Source organism: Anolis carolinensis, chromosome 3 (genome assembly GCF_035594765.1).
Source record: "Anolis carolinensis isolate JA03-04 chromosome 3, rAnoCar3.1.pri, whole genome shotgun sequence".
In the NCBI taxonomy this organism is placed as follows: domain Eukaryota; kingdom Metazoa; phylum Chordata; class Lepidosauria; order Squamata; family Dactyloidae; genus Anolis; species Anolis carolinensis.
This window is the reverse complement of record NC_085843.1, coordinates 272,271,162-272,289,109: the sequence shown is the minus strand read 5'-3', so window position 1 is coordinate 272,289,109 and position 17,948 is coordinate 272,271,162. Positions and strand designations below refer to the sequence as shown.

Genomic DNA, 17,948 nt, shown 5'->3' with positions numbered 1-17,948 from the left:
TTTTCCTTAATTCCTCCTTATTATCCAATGTTTTCGCTTATCCAACGTTCTTCTGGCCCATTTATGTTGGATAAGTGAGACTCTACTGTATTCTTGATGTAATCCTGTTACAGTTTCACAGTATGATTCTAAAGTCACCTTCACATCATTAGATGACAAAAAGTGAGATAATATTAAGTAAAATATAAGCATAAAACATCGTATTGCAATGGCACTTTGGACTTTTGCACTGGTCTAAGCTCAAAGGTGGTTTGGCATTTTCAGCTCCTTCTATACATGTAAGTCAGTCTAATATAGCCATTAGTCAACATACCATATTTCAACTCCATGCAACTCTTTACCTGTTTATTTCCATAATTTGATATCATTGATTCTGCATAATCTCTACATTAAAATAATAATCCAAACAATATTCAAATACCTGGTTGAAAATTTTAGGAGTTTTTTTTCCCATGTCAGGAGCGACTTGAGAAACTGCAAGTTGCTTCTGGTATGAAGGAATTGGCCGTCTGCAAGGACATTGCCGAGGGGACGCCACCGGGGGCCCCTAACATTTATGTTGAAATGTACATTAACTTATTCACATTAAAATATATGTATATGTATATTTAGAGGTCAATTTTCTCTTCAACACATCTTTGAGTGAATGACGTCTCTCAAAACATATATTTAAATGCATTTTTATCTCCAAATACATACATATGGCTCTGCATATTTTCTAGTTTTAAACTGATGACAACTCTGTTGAAATGTTCTAAGAAACAGAGACTCAGGTGTCAATTTTGTCCACATTTGTCCAAGATATATGGACCAATTTGCATAGGAACAGATTTTTCAAACACCTCTAGTTTTTTTTTCAAAAATGAGGCCATAGATGTGAGTGAAACATCAGGAGAGAAACGTCAGGAGAGCCCGGAAAACACACAACAACCCTGGGATCCCGGCCATGAATGCCTTCGACAATACTTTGAAGACAGAAGTGTTTAACAAGTGGCTTGAATCTTTATCCAACTGCTGAGCCAATCCAACATTTGCTGCCTGAAGTAGAGCAGCCAATTTCACCCCACACTTCCACAAAACAAGATGAATAATCCTCAGGGTAAGTCAAGGACAATATTCCTAATAATGTGCATGTGCTACATTCTCTTCTGAAAGTTGGTTGAACATTCGGTTCCAGAGACAGAGATATTCTGGCAATGCCAGTTGTGTATATCCATGTGGATTTTCATTCGCATGCACATCTGATTGTGTGCATATAATTCCACATTCAGGCATGCATTCAGTTATGTAACATTGCCATTCAATGTAAGGGTTATATATCACAATCAGCATATATTCTTCATTTGAATACACCATATTTATGCTACACAGTCTTGGACTAGGCTCACGGCCATGGCTTTTTCGCATTTGAGACAACATCTCACAATCGCCTAGCACAAGTGGTAAAAATGCAGTAACACCATATTATTTAATCAACATTTATTTTTCTTTCATGATACGCCCTGTCTTTTGACTGAAATAGCTATCTGCTCTGCCTAAAAGTATGACTAGTTCTGCCCACATAGAGGCTATCTCAAGCGCTTGAAAAGATTACTTTTCCAAACCAGTAGTCATACTGGGGGATTCTGCTAGTTATAGTACAGAAAAATAATAGTACCAGCCTCTGGATATTACATTAAAGTGATGTTTCCACTACCCAACCATTACAGAACTAAATATAAGCAAGTAGAATAAGCTTTTCATGGATCCAGGTGCTGGGCTCATAATACAAACTTGAATGGTAGCCACTCCAAGCCCTCCTACAACCTGGAGTTTTGCCCACGATCTATCAACACAGCAGTGTTTGTAAGCAGCCAATATTCAGCTGTAGCCTCTGGCATTATTCACTATCAGTTACAGTTCCTTTGGCCCCTCTGGCTGCAAAAAAAAATGCATTGTTAACTTGCTCCTTGTCCTTCCCAATTAGTGACAGGCTGGTGTTTTTATAAGGTGGCCACCTGTCCTGCCCGCTTGAGCCTAGGAATAATCAGTGCTGGGCCTTTTCCATGCTGCTAAACACTATGACAACTCTGAGCTCCAGGTGTTATTCTTTTTTCTGTTTGGAACTTCAAGGTAATCTCTGTCATCACACTATCATGACACTGACAGGCAAAAGTAACAAAAGGGCACTCCACAGAAGGACAACATCGTAGGTGTACTACTATACCACACTAGATATTTTACGTTCTCATACTTCCAAATTACAGGAGCCTGAAACCATGTTTTTGGTTTTTTTATCCAGTAAAGCAGGAGAGACTCGAGAGAAAGACTGTTTTAAACAGGGCTGTGAAAATCTGTCAGTCTCGTTTTTGCTGAATTTCTGAGACTCCCACTGGCATTGCAGTCCTGTCTCAGCTCTACACAGGGGGCTATATGTAGAATTGTTTTCTTCCCACATCGAAATTGGGGCAGAGTTGTTTTTCCCTCTGTGAACTTCTTATCTATTCTATGCCATTTACTTCAGCTAGCACCACTGAGCCATTAAAAAAACTCACACATTGGGCCCAGGGTGATGAGAAGGTATAATATGAAAATTACACATTGCAGCATCCATTTATGTCTTAAAGCAGAGTGGGAACCTGTAGGTTTGAGGTTGCAAGTGCCACTCTCTTCAGGAAATGCTTTGAGGCATCCAAAAGAAGTGAATTCAATGTCCTAAAAATCTTTAGAATCAGCAGTTCAAGTTGCAGGGGCACCTCTACATTATTCAACTCCAAAAAGGATCATTAAAAAAAAGCAATAGATTTCTGTCCATTTTGGCATTTTTGCATTGCTATGTATCCCTTAGAAAGTTCCCAGGGCAGGAAACTTGCTGCAGGTATTTTATTCCTTAAACTATAATCCTCTATCATTCAGATATATGTCACATTAAATTGCATGGAATTTATCCTCAGTGGGCATATCTAAAATTTTAAAGACTTGGTTGCCCTCTTCAAGATATCTCAGTATGTATATGCAAGTATTACAACATCCAAACAAATCTGAAATATGGAACAGTTCTGGTCCCAAGCATTTCAAATAAGAGATACATAACAGGTACTAGATTTTATATATGTTAACTTTTTGTGTTTCAAGCTTAGTGTAAACTGGGTGAGATGTAGACTAATGACATCATCTTCTGACAATCCCAGACAACCTCAGCAAATCATTGCAGAAGATGTCCTGAGTCTGTGTCTGGCAATGGGACATGGCTAGATGTTACTCCAATACCACAACTATCAACCTGCAATTCAAAGGCATTGCAGTATACTGAGACAGTGAGGGAGGGAGGCTGTGAATCGGAAATGGAAGTCTTCTGCTATGCTCATCGATATATGATCTCAGGTGCTATTGAACAGCAGTTTTCAATCTACCTGTTGGTTATACTGGTTAGAGTTGAGGGAAGTGGCAGTCCAGCAACCTCTCTCCAAGCCTATGCTATTGATATTTAACATGTAGCAAGTTTTTATGGTACACTCTGGAGCTCTGTGGTCACTCCTAAGACAATGAAAAGCTACAAAATCTCACCACTGACATGGTTCAGGAGCAGTTAAAACACCAAGACAGAATCTTGTGGCTGGTTCAAAGGAGAAATACTTCAGATCAGCCCTGGATTTTGCGGCCCATGTAGATGGGCTCCTGGTCGAAAACAGGTCAACGCGTAGGTCATTACTTCTCTGTATTTAAGTGTGTGTTTCTTTAACAACAGCTTCACAGAACATTTATTTGATTCGAAAAAATATTAGTTTTATAAACACTTACCAATACTTGGATATCCCGGTGTTGAAGGGTCCCCTCCACTGTTTAAGGATACCATAAATGCTTTATTGCTCAGGTTGTGAGTCTTTGGTAAATCACATGGATCAACATAGAGGAGGACCCCTCTAAAGCCTGCCTCTTCTAGTAAAGAAAGCTGCAAAGACAGAAAAATGAAAGGAGAATATCAGGGCAGCCTTTTAACATATTCTGACTGGCATCTTTTTAGTGGTAAACTAAAGTCTAAGTTAACTCATGTGTTTTGTTTGATTTTACAGAGGTTGGCATTCTCTTCCATCCTCCTCAATGACCAAAGCACTTCCAGACTATTGTTTAGCCAATGCACTGCTCACAGGGTGATTCTGTGGCTTGTGAGGTATCAGAAAAGCTCTCGCTTTTCACATTGAGAAATTTCCCAGTCATAGGACACTTCAGCCTGTTTTCAAGCAGAGAGAGAGTACTGAGCTCATCACATGAGTTAAACTACTTCAGCTGTCATGCAAAGCCCTCCAAGGTTGAAAAGAGACAGAAGTGACCTGAAAAGAGGGAATTCTGGCAATTGACCTCATCAAATTGAGAAATTTTCCCCTCATAGGACAATTCAGCCTCTTTTCGAGCATAGAGAGGTACGGAGCTCATCACATGTTCCAGATTGCTAAGGGGCAGAAATATCCTGAAAGGAGGGAACTCTGAATATGTTTACAATTGAAAAACAGGTGTGATGGGAACCATCAAAAGTTTCCCATTCTGTTTTATTGCCCAACCATCAGCAGCCTCTTGTATCCTATGGATTTTGATGCAGGACCACTGAAATGCCATGGAAAGCAATGGTTTTAAACCAGGATCACTGTCTCTTGTACCCTATGGGTTTTGATGCAGAATCATAGGATCTCATGAAAAGCAATGGTTTTAACTGGGATAACTGTCTCTTCTATCCTATGGGATTTGATGCAGAACCATTGGAACGCCATGGAAAGAAATTGTTTTAACCTGATATCAGTCTCCTTTAATGTAAGGGGCTTTGGGTAAGGCAAGGGATCTCTTGGTTTTTGGATATGGTTGTTTCTCCTAATTAAAAACAAAAAGCATTTGTTTGATTATCAGAACAAATGCATACAAAATAATTTACATAACAAAAGTATGTATGTTTTTTAAATGCTCATTTTAAAAATTCGCATTTTAAAAACGCTCATTTTAAAAACAGAAGTGTATATGTATCTATTGCAAGAAAAAATGCATAAAAATTGCTTTTTTGAGTTGGATAAAAGGAAAAGTCTCATAGTTCAGTAAAGAATGGTGGCAGAATTCTGATGAATAAATAGAAAATGAGACTGAAGGATTTTCACATTCTAACTGTCAAATCACTTTTCTGAGTGATAAGATGTTGCAAGGATGTGTCAACTACTGAAATGTTGGTTTCTGCTGAAATAAGATATAGTGATGTTTTGAAATATTCTGCAATAGTTATTTACAAACATAAACTGTTTTAAGAGGCCTTGTTGCCTGTCTCAATATGCTAGATTGGTGTACACAAGTCATTCTCTGTAGCAGCACCCTGATTCTGAAACTCTTTGCCAAGACCCGTCAAGATGATTCTAGCCTCACCTGCAATGGTCCCAAACCTCATCCTCACCACAGGTTGATTGCTGGAAGTCTTCACAGCAGGTTCCAGTAGGTATAGTGAATTTCTTACTTTAAGCTGACTAGGCAAAATGAGGGGATACTCTGAAGTTTGTTGAAAACTCCAGACTATCCAAGGGCTTTGGAGCAGTCTTGGACAGCAAGATCCAATTCAACCTGGTTTGCTGTTCTGATGGACACTGCCACCACCCACCCTTTCCCTGCATTGATCAGTGAAGGGGATAGTCCATGTCCATGTCAACACCATCCTTGCTGAACACAGAGCTTCATCAGAGTCTCTGGCCATTGTCAGTACTTCTTCTGATCCCCCCACCTTCTTGCTGGTCACATAGTTGCCCCATTATGAGATTAGCAGAGGCAGATACAATGGCCAGGATAAAGTTCCATAGTTAGCTTGGAACAGTAGTTATGGCAATGAAGAAGTAATAGCATAGAGCTGTGGACAATAGCCCCAGATTAAGCACATAAATTTTGGATCTGGGGCTGCTCTGGGACAGATTTACATTGGTCTAATCTGGCATAATTGAGTTCCCCATCTGTTTTGAGCTTCCAGCAGTCACCTAAGGCAGTATTTTGCTACATGACCTTAGGTTTTCCAAAACTGTTTCAATTGTTTTAACACTATTTTAAGGAGTCTTTTTTATTTCAACCCATGTCTTCTTTTAAATGTTTTCATCACCATGTAGTGGACATGTTGTGCTTTGACCTAAAACTAGCAATGCTCCCATATCAAAGCCTTTAGAACAGGATTGGACCACTTGCTGAATGGGGGCCAATTTTCGGCCTGGCAAGCTCTCAGCAGGCTGCAATTGTATGCTCTCAGGATGCTAGAATTAACTGGATGTCAATCAATTTCAGGTGTCCCTCCCACCCCCATTTCCTATTTTAATTTGACTAATATGGGATTGGTGGATGAGGGAAAACTTATCAACAAGTACTGCATTCAGGTTAGTTTTGGAAGTATTTTTGGGCTATTTAGAGGGGATTTTCTTTCCTGAAAAAATATTGTGGAAGCCTTCAGTGGCACTGAATTTTTTTCTTAAAGTTCATGGGGTACAGAAAAGCATTTGGAACAGCATGTAGCTAATGGTCTACATTTTGCCACCCTTCTTCAATGGGGACAGCCAGCATTCTGAGATGCTTAAAGATCTCAAAGTCATCTCTGTGCCTGCTAAATATTGTGCAGCATGCTGAAACTACAATCTCCAGAGATGACATTATGCTTATCTAGGAAGGGGAAGGCACACTCCTTCTCAGGTATTTCTGAAGACTTGACGAAAAATGCCTAACTATTAGTTCCCATGGAAACACTCCACCAGGCTATTAAGAAGTCCAAGGTTCTGGCCAGGCAGTGCCGCAGGGCAATCCAAAGTGATAGCTCAGCTCACAGAGATCTGAATGAAAACCTCCTGCCATATATTATAATGAAACAAAAGAAATGGGGCTTGTTTCATTTAAACTGCATTTTCAAGGACCATGAAAAAATGTAATGAGGATTATTTCAATGTCATATATTTCTCCCATTTCTTCTGTAGCACCCACGGAAGTATTTTCTAAGATGTACTAAAACGAACTAAACATAAGAATGGATATGTATTTGTCCTGACACTTTGTAGGGCATCAATATCCTAGAGGCACCAGATCCTATCTAATCTTAGAAGTTCAGCAGCATCATCTCTGGTTGGTATTTGGATTGGGGGACTCCCAAGAAGTACCATGTGCTTTAGGCTATATTTCAGGAAAAGGGACTAAAAAAAACACCTCTAGGGCCTCTTGCACACCGCTGAATAAAATCCCACATTTTCTGCTTTGAACTGGAATATATGGCAGGGTGGACTCAGATAACCCAGTTCAAAGTAGAGATTATGGGATTTTCCTCCTTGATATTCCGTATGACTGTGAGGAAGGATCTGAATACTCCTTTCCAAGGAAAACCCTATGAAATTCATAAAGTCGTTGTAAGTTGACAGGCCATTTCAAACACAAGAAGGTGACAGTTTATCCTGTTACTGTTAAAAGCATGCTTGTGTTCTGTTGATCAAGCGGACAGGACCTGAACCCATGGATTCAAATTACAAGAATGTAAATTTCACATACCAGTGGGAAGTACTTCCTGGTGGTAAGGGCTGCTCAGCAGTTTAAATGCACTGAGTGTTGGGTGTTCTCCATCATTGCCAGGGTTGTCTATGTCAGAGACAATTTAGCTATGCATTTCCAGGCTACAGGGTAGGGAAGTGTGGGTTTGGGCAATGTAAACTACATAACGTGTGCAACTCCTTTCCAGTCCTACAATTCTCTGCTTCTGTGCTTACAAGGGAAGCATTCTACAGAAAGCAGCCAAGGATTCAAAAACACATTCATACAACTTCTAAGGATACAAAATAGCACCTTAGAAATGTTTTGTGTTTCAGCAGCATGGAGGATTCAAATCTCAAGTCAGCCATGAAAACCTGTTTGATAATCTTGGATAAGTCACATACGCTCAGCCTCAGAAAACCTGTGACCTGTTTGTCTTTGAGTCTCCATAAGTAAAAAATGACTTGAAAGCAGACGACAACAACAACAACAACAACAACAACAACAACAACAACAACAACAACAATTGCTAATCAGTAGGGGTGTGCACAATTTTGTTTTTGTGTACCGGATTGGGATGGTTTGGCAGATTCGGTTGCCAAATCCATGAAAACGAGCCTGGTGCAGGGCAGCCAAAGCCTTAGCTGGTACAGATGACAGCAATCAGATCTTTTCAGCTAATGAGGTTTTCAGCCAATGGGGCTGACTGGCACTTTACCTGAAGTGGTGGCAGCATATGGTCAGGGTAGCCTCACAAATCAGGAAAGCTACAACTCTTTCTCCAGCAGCACTTTCCCAGAAGCACTTTGTGCAGCACAAGCATTGAAAGAGCCTGGGACACGATGGGAGTTGAGGTTTTCTCTCTCTGTGTTTCTCACTTTCTTTCTCAGCCAATAAGAGGCCTCTTTGACTGTTTCCATTCTCCTCCTCTCTTGTGGCATGGAATTGGGAGTTCAGTTCCCAGAAACTCCACTTGCTTTTTTTAAAAAGGTATGGTAAACATTTTTTAAAATGTCCCAAAAGATAGTGGATTGGTGAAATGTTCTGAAAGTTGGCAGGCTTGCAGAAGTAAATTTGACCTACAAGTGAGGCAAGTTTCATGCTGATAGGCCTAAACATGACAGAGAAATGAGCCTCTAAAATTTCCCCATTGACATCAATAGACCAAATCTTTCTGGCATGCAAACAGAAACCCTTTCCAATTTTGGGAAGTTCTCTAGAAATAGAACAGGAGGGTAGGTCAAATCGGGGCATCAAAAATAGCACGGGTTTTTTGCTGAATTGCACACCCCTAGTAATCAGACCACTTCTGGTCCCATATAGTCAGACTATTTTATCCTATTTCTAAATCAATCTGTGATTTTTTCCCTCAATCAAAAATACGTTTATTTATGTACAAGGTTCCCCTATTCTATGTATTGCATACGCAATTTCCCAAACAGTCGTATTCTAGGTTTTATGTTTCTAATATGGACACTTCTATATGCATTGTTCCCTAGCATATGGTGACCATTTTTGAACTGAGAATTACAAAACCACATTCAGTCCAGTGCAAATTAAGTTGGTTCACTAAACATGGAAGCCAAACAATTATCCCTTATAATGGTGTTTGTTTATGAGCATTGTATATGGAAGTATGCAAGAAAACCTATGTATAATTTCCAAAATCACAATGAGGATCATGAGAGTGGAACAGAATTTGTGGGAACATTAGCAACTCAACCTTTAAAAAGTTTGACATATAGAGGAACATAATAGATGAACTACTAGTATGAAAAAATGCATTTAAAAGAGAAAAAGGAGAAGGTAGAAAAACAAAGAAAAACATGAATTTAGTTGGTTTTTTCATTTGTTGCATATGTTTTGTTTTATTTTGTTAGGCTTCAGGGAACTTAGACTCAGAATACAGCAAGCAGCTCTCGCTGCCATGGTTACACAATCCATTCAGGGAAAAAGGTGTACAATTGCTAAAATGATAGCATGGCCTTGAAACACATACCCTGTTTCCTGGGAACAAACATGCCAGAATTCCTTCAAACAAGCATCCCAGTCAAATACATTCTTCCGGATTTTGCGTTTATAAATGTTGTTTCCTAACAGCAAGAAACGACTCTAGGCCACTCAGTTGAAACCCATTATGAACAAGAACATGAAGCCAAATTTTCAGAAAGTGTAAGGCTACACTCCCGAAGGAGGCATAGTTGCTGCTGTTTGCTAGAGGACAAACAGAATTTTCTCTCCAAGCTCATTATCTGTAGACTCAAGACTGACAAAACAAATGACTTCTCAACTCCAAGCATTATTAATGTATGGAATTTGTTCCCAAAAGAAGCTCTATGATATTGTTGAGAGGATTAATGGCATGGGCCTTCATATTTGCACAAAGTTTCTTGCTTTCCTAGAATTTTTTTCCAAATGTTGTCTCTGAATGTCAACTGCACATGAATTTATCTGAACAGGAGTACTGGAAAATAGCTTCCATGTGAATGTAACACTGAACAGACTCCAATTTTTTTAGACTAAATTTTAAAAGAAGTAGTCTAAGGTGTAGCTATGGCACCTTGGACAGCTCCTTGATGCTTGAACTAAAATAGAAAATGTACCCTACTGGTATGACAGTCACTAGCTAACACTGAATTCAGTGGTGGAAGTCTAAACATACAGTTTCTTTCTGTTCAGCTAATATAGTTGAACACCTAGCATGAGGAGAATCAATACCACAAGCATCCCTTTATGTTACATCCATAACTATAAGGTTAAGACTAAAATGCAGAGCAAATTCACCATCCCACCGACATAAAAAACACTAATCCACTACCTATGTTATAGTATATGTTCTGAATATTTTACTTTAATAGTTATCCCTAGCAGGCAGGTAGCCGGGCTTCAGCCCCCCCCCCCCCCCCGAAATTCTCAGGGTGGTCCATGAGAAGGTCTTACTGGTATTATTTAAAGTGCTATGTTTATTCTTATCATAATCTGATCACCATGCTCAATATATCCCATATGCATGGGGGTATTGGGATAACAATAGAAAAGATTTCCTAGGGTAGATCTTCTCTCACTCAGCCCCCCCCCCCCCCCCCGAATCAAAATCCTGGCTACGGGCCTGATCCCTCGGTAGTAATCAGTACTATGAATTATGCCTGCAAACAATCAGCTCATAAAGTTATTTTATTGAGCAGTCTTCAGATGAATATATCCTAGTATATTACTAGTCAAATGGTTTGTGACAGTATTTTGACAGTGGCCCATATTGTATGTCTTTTTGCCCATGACATTTGGCTACAACATGGAAGGCATAGCCTATGGTGTTGTCCCTTATCATCATATATACCTGCAAGAATAAAATGTTATGTCTGAAAACACAGAAAGACCCACATGTTTTTCCCTTGTATTAGCTTTTTAAACATGAAATCAATTTCAATTTACGGCAACTCTATGATTGAGAGAAGTTCAACAGCCCCAGATATCAACAATCCTACAAAGGACAACTATGGATTCTTTGGTTGAATCAATCCATCCATCTATAATGTGGTCTGCCTTTTCTTCTATTCCACTTTACTGAGCATTATCATGTTTTCCAGTGTGTCACACCAACTCATTAATATGTCCACAGTCCAACAGCCTCAGTTTAATTTTATCTTCCAGTGAGAACTCCAACCTGATTTGTTGGAGGACCGATTTATTCATTTTAGCAGTCCTTGGAATCTGTATAGCTCTCCTCCAGCAATACATTTCATCTCCTGCATTGTCAGCACAAGAGAAATTGGAAATGCTATTTTTATTTAATTTATTCTGTTTGTATGCTACTTTTTTTTCAATGGGGCTTTCCAAGATAGTTGATTAAAAGAAAACAGTAAAATTAAATACAAAAATTAAATCACTTTATAAAACATTTTAAAATAATTTTAACAACAAACAAAATATTTAAAAGATAAGTAAAATTTCCTAATAAAACCCAGTCTGTGTATACATTAAAAGCCTACCAATGAAAGTGGCCTCCCATAGAAGGGAGTTCCTGAGGGTTGGAGAAGCTATCAAAAAGGCTCTCTGTTATGTCCTCACCAAGTGAGCTTGTGATGGTGACAGGACTGAGAGAAAACTTTCTCCTATAGATCTTAGAACTCTGGCAGGTTTGTATCAGAAGATACTGGGCCCTTTTACACTGCCATATAATCCAGAATATCAAGGCAGATAATCCACATTATCTGCTTTGAACTGGATTATTTGAGTCTACACTACCATATAATCCAGAATATCAAGGCAGATACTCTGGATTTTATACAGCTGTGTAGAAGGGGACACTGTCTTTCAGAAGGCCTGGACCTAAGCTATATAAGTTTTTACATATCATGACCAGCATTTCAAACCAATGTTGTCTGGAAACCATTGAATCTGCTTTAACAAGGGAGCTACATGTTCTGATCAGCATTCTGGCTGCAGCTTTTTGAACTGACTGAAGTTTCGGAATTGTTTCCAAAGTCAGTCTATTATGGAATAACTGATTCTGATTTTGATATTTAATGATATGTCATTATTACCTTTGAAGATCTTCTCTAGTTCTCTAGCTACCTTTCCAAATACAAGTCTTCTTCTGATTTGACCATTTGCTAACCTGGGTATACCAAATCATTTATAACTCTAAAGTAGTAATCGGAGCAATCAAAATAATTAAAGATAATATGTAGTCATATCTTTATTTTCCTAATGTTCATTCGTAACCTGCTTTTGTACTTTTTCCCTTAACTTTCACTAATCGCTGTTTCAAGCCTGTGCTATTTTCTGCATGTTATATGGGTGTCACCTGCATATCTTAAACTGTTGATTTTCCTTCCCCCTATCTTCACACCTTCTTCCTCTGAATCTAATCTGGATGACATGTTCTGCATGTAAATTAAACAGAGAAGGTGATAAAATGCTGCCTTCTTTGCATCCCTCCCACGCCAATAGGAAACTTTTCTTTTTGTCTACATGTTGCATCCTGACAGTGACTTTTTGTCCAGAATAGAGACTACTACTTTGGACTATGAGATGTTGTGGCACATCTATTCCTTAGAGTGAATCCTCATGTCTCATTTGCTCTATCTATTATAGGGGAAGATTGTACTCCGTTGCACAATTTTACAACACTGTAACAATTTCAATGGTTATTGTAAGTATTTTAATGGCTAAGAATAATTATTTCTTCGAGTGCTGAGTTTGTAACCAATCTTGAGCATGCCAGTGATACTGTAAATAGTGTATACAGTGTCCCACACTTATCACGGGGGTTAGGTTCCCCCACAATAAGTGAAAATCCGTGAAGTAGGGACACTATATTTATTTTAATATTTATACATTATTTTAGTAGTTATACACTATTTTAAGTCTTTATCAACCAATCGTGTGTTAATAAATCACCTCCTTCTCCTCCTGTTGCTGCTTGGGCTCCTTTTCTCTCCTTTTGGCTTCTCCTTCCTCCCTTCCTTAGGCTGTAAATGGTAATTTTTTATTATTTATAATAGTCTTTTAGAGTTCATTGAAAAACCGCGAAACAGCAAATCCGTGAAAAGTGAACCATGAAGTAGAGAGGGAACACTGTAATCTAATTAGAAGAAAGTGGATCTGGATCACATCAGAAATAATTTGCACTAGAAGGCATGCAAGAAATAATTTTGATATATAACATGCTTTCTGAGTTTCAGTGAGGTGTAGTAGTACAAGGATTAGGCTGGATCTACACTGCCAAATAATTCAATAGTTCAATGCAGAAACTGCATTCTGAAACCACATTTTGGCAGTGTAGATCCAGTCTATGACTCTGGAAACCAGCATTCAATTCTCCCCTTGGCTATAGAAGCCCATACAGTGACCTTGGCCAAGTTGCATTCTCTTTGCTTCAGACAAAGGCAAATACAAATCCTCTCTGAACACATCTTGCCCAGAAAACCTCAGGATAGTTTTGCCTTAGGGTCACAATATGTCAGAAATGACTTGAAGACATACAACAAGCAAAACATGCCTATTGGGAGAATGCTACAAGCAAGAAGCTTTGACATATTTGGGTGAATGTGTGAAGGAGGTATCTCCTGTCCTCATTTCTCCCATGAAATTCTTTACTGCTGTATCAAAATAAAACAACAAAAATACTCAGATGTCTAATGACTTCAACAGCAAGCAATCCTGGATTATTTTTACATGCAAAATTTGGTTCCATTTTCATTATTACAGAGCAACAGTCTTTCCCGAAATCTCTGCAGACTCCTTGTTCCAATTTAATCACAGACACTTTGGTTTATATTTCCCAATTTTCATGTAAAGTCTGAAAGGCCTGGCTATATAATTCTCAGAGCACTGACTTCAATGACAAAGCCACAGCATGTAGAAACTAATGGCCTCAATGCTCATTTGTATCAAGGCTCATTCTTATCACTCTAGCTATTCCATGAGAACCTGAAAGAAAAGTGCATGCAATCTGCCCATGGATATTGATTTGGAGACCTGTTTACATTCAGTGAGAGTGATTCAGAGCCCAGTACCCTCTAACTGGTCTGTGCACAGATGTATTACAGCACTAGGAATAGAAATGCAATATGATGACATATGTGTAATTTGAATGTATGATACTGATTTGTTTTATGTTTTGTGAGGTTCTCCTTCTCAGTGAGGAATGTTAAACTCCACCAATCCTAATTTTGTTGCATTTATGAGAATCTAATTGGTATTCTGGACTCACCTTGGTTCTATATAAAGTTTCAAGACTCTAACTCTTTTCCTTACCAATAAACAAACAAGGTTTAGCATCAGCATGCCGATACTCACTAACTGTTAGATCACCTGTTTGCTAACTTCCTGCTTGTTTTTATCACAAGCTTTCTCTACCAGCATCTCTCTAACCTGTAGTCATTTTTCTTCTTCTCTTTTCTTTATGATACCCTGGGTTTGACTATGCAGAAGTCTTGGTAAATAATTTTTTATGTTTTATAAAGGAGACTGAATGTATTTATTTTTTTTCTGCTAGATCTTGTGTAGGTGAGTGGACATGAGACTGGCTATTTCTCTGCTTCTGCCAATTGGTTCACTTTTGCTAGATAGAGCTAGTTTTAATTTAAAAAAAGAAATGGTATCATTTGGGTAAAGTATTTTTCATATTGTGCCTCTTTATTCAAAGGTGCCAGAATCCTATTCATGCCATAGATGCCCATAGAGGTATATTTAGATTGAATTAAACAGAAATATAATTCATCATTCTGAAGAGAGACAACTGTGAGGAGGTGGCATAAACTTACAAAAAGGGGAGATCTAGGTTCAAACAGCTGCTCATTCATGAAGCTATTAGGTAAATCCATCCATTCTCTCCACCCTCTCTAGTCAAACTCATAGGTTTGTTGTAAGGATAAAAAGGGATAGGCAGGCTTGGAATAATTCAGGCTGATATCCAATGAATATGTTGATTTTTATACATGTATGGCACTCTGTTATTACTAAAAAAAAAAAAGTTTGAAATCTGCGTGCAGCTAAGTATCTCTGTGTGAGTGTGAATGTGTGATATGGCATTCCTCTTTAGAGAATTCATATTCTCATTTTCCAGTCTGAAAATTCATGAGCATTCTTTCATTTCAACATTCATTAAAAGTGAAGATCTATATTTGAAAATCATTGCAGGATTAGGGACAATGCCAGTTAACCTGCATATTCATTAATCCAAAGAATTCTGGAGTAAAAGCTTTTCAAAGTTCATGGTGCCGCAACTAACAGCTAGACGAGTCATATTAATGAATTTAAGGCCTGTCGTTCTTAGCTGGGCAAAGGACGAATTACTGCATATTTATTCTGATGAGTATTTTATGCTGAAGTCCCAATTACAACCACAAGGATATATACATAATCCATTTCACTGTTCTAATTGGCAATGCAGAAAGTCTCTAACGGAAAACAAAATGCCATTTAAGCTATTGGTTTTAAAGAGAGAGAGAGGAATAACTGTTTTGCATTGCAAGAGTTTAATTAGATGTCACCCCGTTCTTGTTCCCCTACTGCAAATCGCAGTGCTTGTGTGAGGTGTTATATCAACAGAGCCAGAATGAGAGGGAAGCAATGTATACATCTCAGTTTCCATAGAAATGTTCCAGCACATACTATTTTAGCAAGAAAGGCAGCAAAGACCCATGCTAGCTCAGAATTAATTGTGGAAAGCTGTATTAAATGCCTCGGTATACCACTTCTTTCCTCACCAAAGGGCATTTGAACAGGATTTTTCAGATAATAAGGAAAATATATTAAATGCTCTTCCTTGAAGATGCTGCTTTAAGGAAAGGAGGCACATCAAATTCCATGCTCAAGTGCTCCAAAAAGCAGAGCCAGTCTGAGAAATGTTGCTGCCTGAGGCAGACCAGCAGATGGTGCCACCCACTCACCAAAGTTAAGGTGAAAAGCTGGCCAAATTATTTTGGCAGAGGAAACAGTGACAGCTGGTGGCTTCCATGGCATTGGGATGATGGATCTACTTCTAGATTTAGTCAAAACTTTAAATATACAATCCAAAGTGCTGATACTTGTCCCCAAAATATGTTCACCATCTTGGATTGCTCATTTCAAGTTCCAACCAAAAACCACGATTAATTTACTGTTCTTCTGATATAGAAGTCATCGTGCACCGATGAAGGATCACCAAATCTGACAAGCATACCTCCTCACCCCAAAAATAAAATAACAAATGACATAGGTGAGAATTTGCTGTCTCACCATGATGCTAAAAAGCTGCTCATGATATAGCTGGGCTTCTCTGATAAATGGTAGCTTAATTTCCTTGCTAGTGAGGTGCAAAGCCTGGCTTACAAAGATTTCAGCAGATATATATTTAACAATCATATCATAAAAATTCAAAATTAAAGAAACAATAGAATTAAAAACAGCTTTGCATGCAAACAGTTGAAAAAATCAAGAAGCCTGCAAAAAATGCAGAGCATGTTGGACTTGGTATGACTATTGACAAAAATCAAGGAAGTGAAAACCAATTGAATATTAAGAAAACAAAATAATGATTACAAACCATTTACATCACTTCAAAGTGAATGGTCCAGTAATTTGAGCTTTGCACTATGGCTCTGGAGACAAGGGTCTGAATCCCTGCTTTACCCAGAAAATTCATTCAGTGACTTTGGACCAGTCACCCAGTCTCAGTCCCAGATGGAGGTAAAGGCAACCCTCTTGAATAAATGCTGCCAGGAAAACCCTGTGATAAATTTGTTTAGGATTGCCATAAGTCAGTACCATCTTGGAGATACAACAAAGCAGATGATGAAGACCTTGAAATAATCAAATATTTTCAAAATGGAAAATGTGATCAAGGAATCATAAGACTAGGAAAGGCAGCTATGAAGGAAGTAGTGCAAACATATATCAAAGTATACCAAATTCAAGATCATTCATGTATATTACTAACAAGTTCTATGTATGATTCTGAAAGCTAGATGGTTAAGAAGGCTGGCAGAAAGAGAATCAAATCATGTGCTGGGTAAAACTAGGGATACAAAGGATTTCCAAAATAACTCATGAACAAATCCAAACCCTAGAAACCAAAATTACTATACATAGTATATTGCATTTTGACCATACCCATGTTATGGTATGGTATAAATCATTAAAAACTATTGTAATAATACTTAGCAAAATGGGAGGCAGTGGGAAAATAGTAAGATCATATTATAAGTATATACAGCCACCATTTTGCAGAATTTGAACATGGCAGTGCTGTTGAAGCAGGGTCTTAGAGGCTGCTTACTGATGGGGCCACCATAGGCTGTCTTGAAAATAACAAACAACATACAGAGAAGTTATTCCATTCAAAAACATTACCCTTCATTTAAACAAAGTGATGCCTGTGAGTATTAGGCTACCATAAACCCCCTGCTCTCATACTGTGTTAACCCAAAAGGGGAATATCTGAATAATCTTGGAGGCTTAATGGTATGTACTTTTCTGATATGCCACAACTGAATGTGAAATGTTTTTACCAAAAGCTGATCTGAGTTGGTGTGTAGATGGGATTAAGCTTAAATGGTGTAGCTCCTACTTTATGTAAAAAGGCTCCAGATTGATGCCCTGATATCTCAGGATAGGATTAGGAAAGACTGTTTGGAACAATGGAGAATACATGCTTATCAGGGCCAAATGGAATTGGCATCGTGTGGCCCTCCAAGTATTATGTGAATCCCATCCAGAGCCGGTCCAACAATGAGGCGAATTAAGCAGTCGCTTTGGGCGCAAAACATATGGGGGCGCAGTCGAGACTGCTTTTTCTGTTGATTTGTTGTAAAATATGATGTTTTGGTGCTTAATTTGTAAAATCTTAATGTAATTTGATGTTTAATAGCTTTTCCTTAATCCCTCCTTATTATCCAACATTTTTGCTTATCCAATGCTTTTATTTTTCAGTGATTAGTTTGGGGGAGAGGGCACCAAAATTCTGTTTG

General features: G+C 38.4%; 1 protein-coding gene across 2 annotated transcripts in view; it reads right to left on the bottom strand.

Moving 5' to 3' along the window:
• The window catches only part of naaladl2 (N-acetylated alpha-linked acidic dipeptidase like 2), a 664,743-nt gene that overhangs the window by 290,523 nt on the left and 356,272 nt on the right, over positions 1-17,948 (bottom strand). For both annotated transcript variants that reach the window (XM_008106012.3, XM_008106011.3), the window contains exon 5: positions 3,781-3,931. In XM_008106012.3, the coding sequence (XP_008104219.2) occupies positions 3,781-3,931 (151 nt within the window). The remainder of the gene's footprint in view (positions 1-3,780; positions 3,932-17,948) is intronic.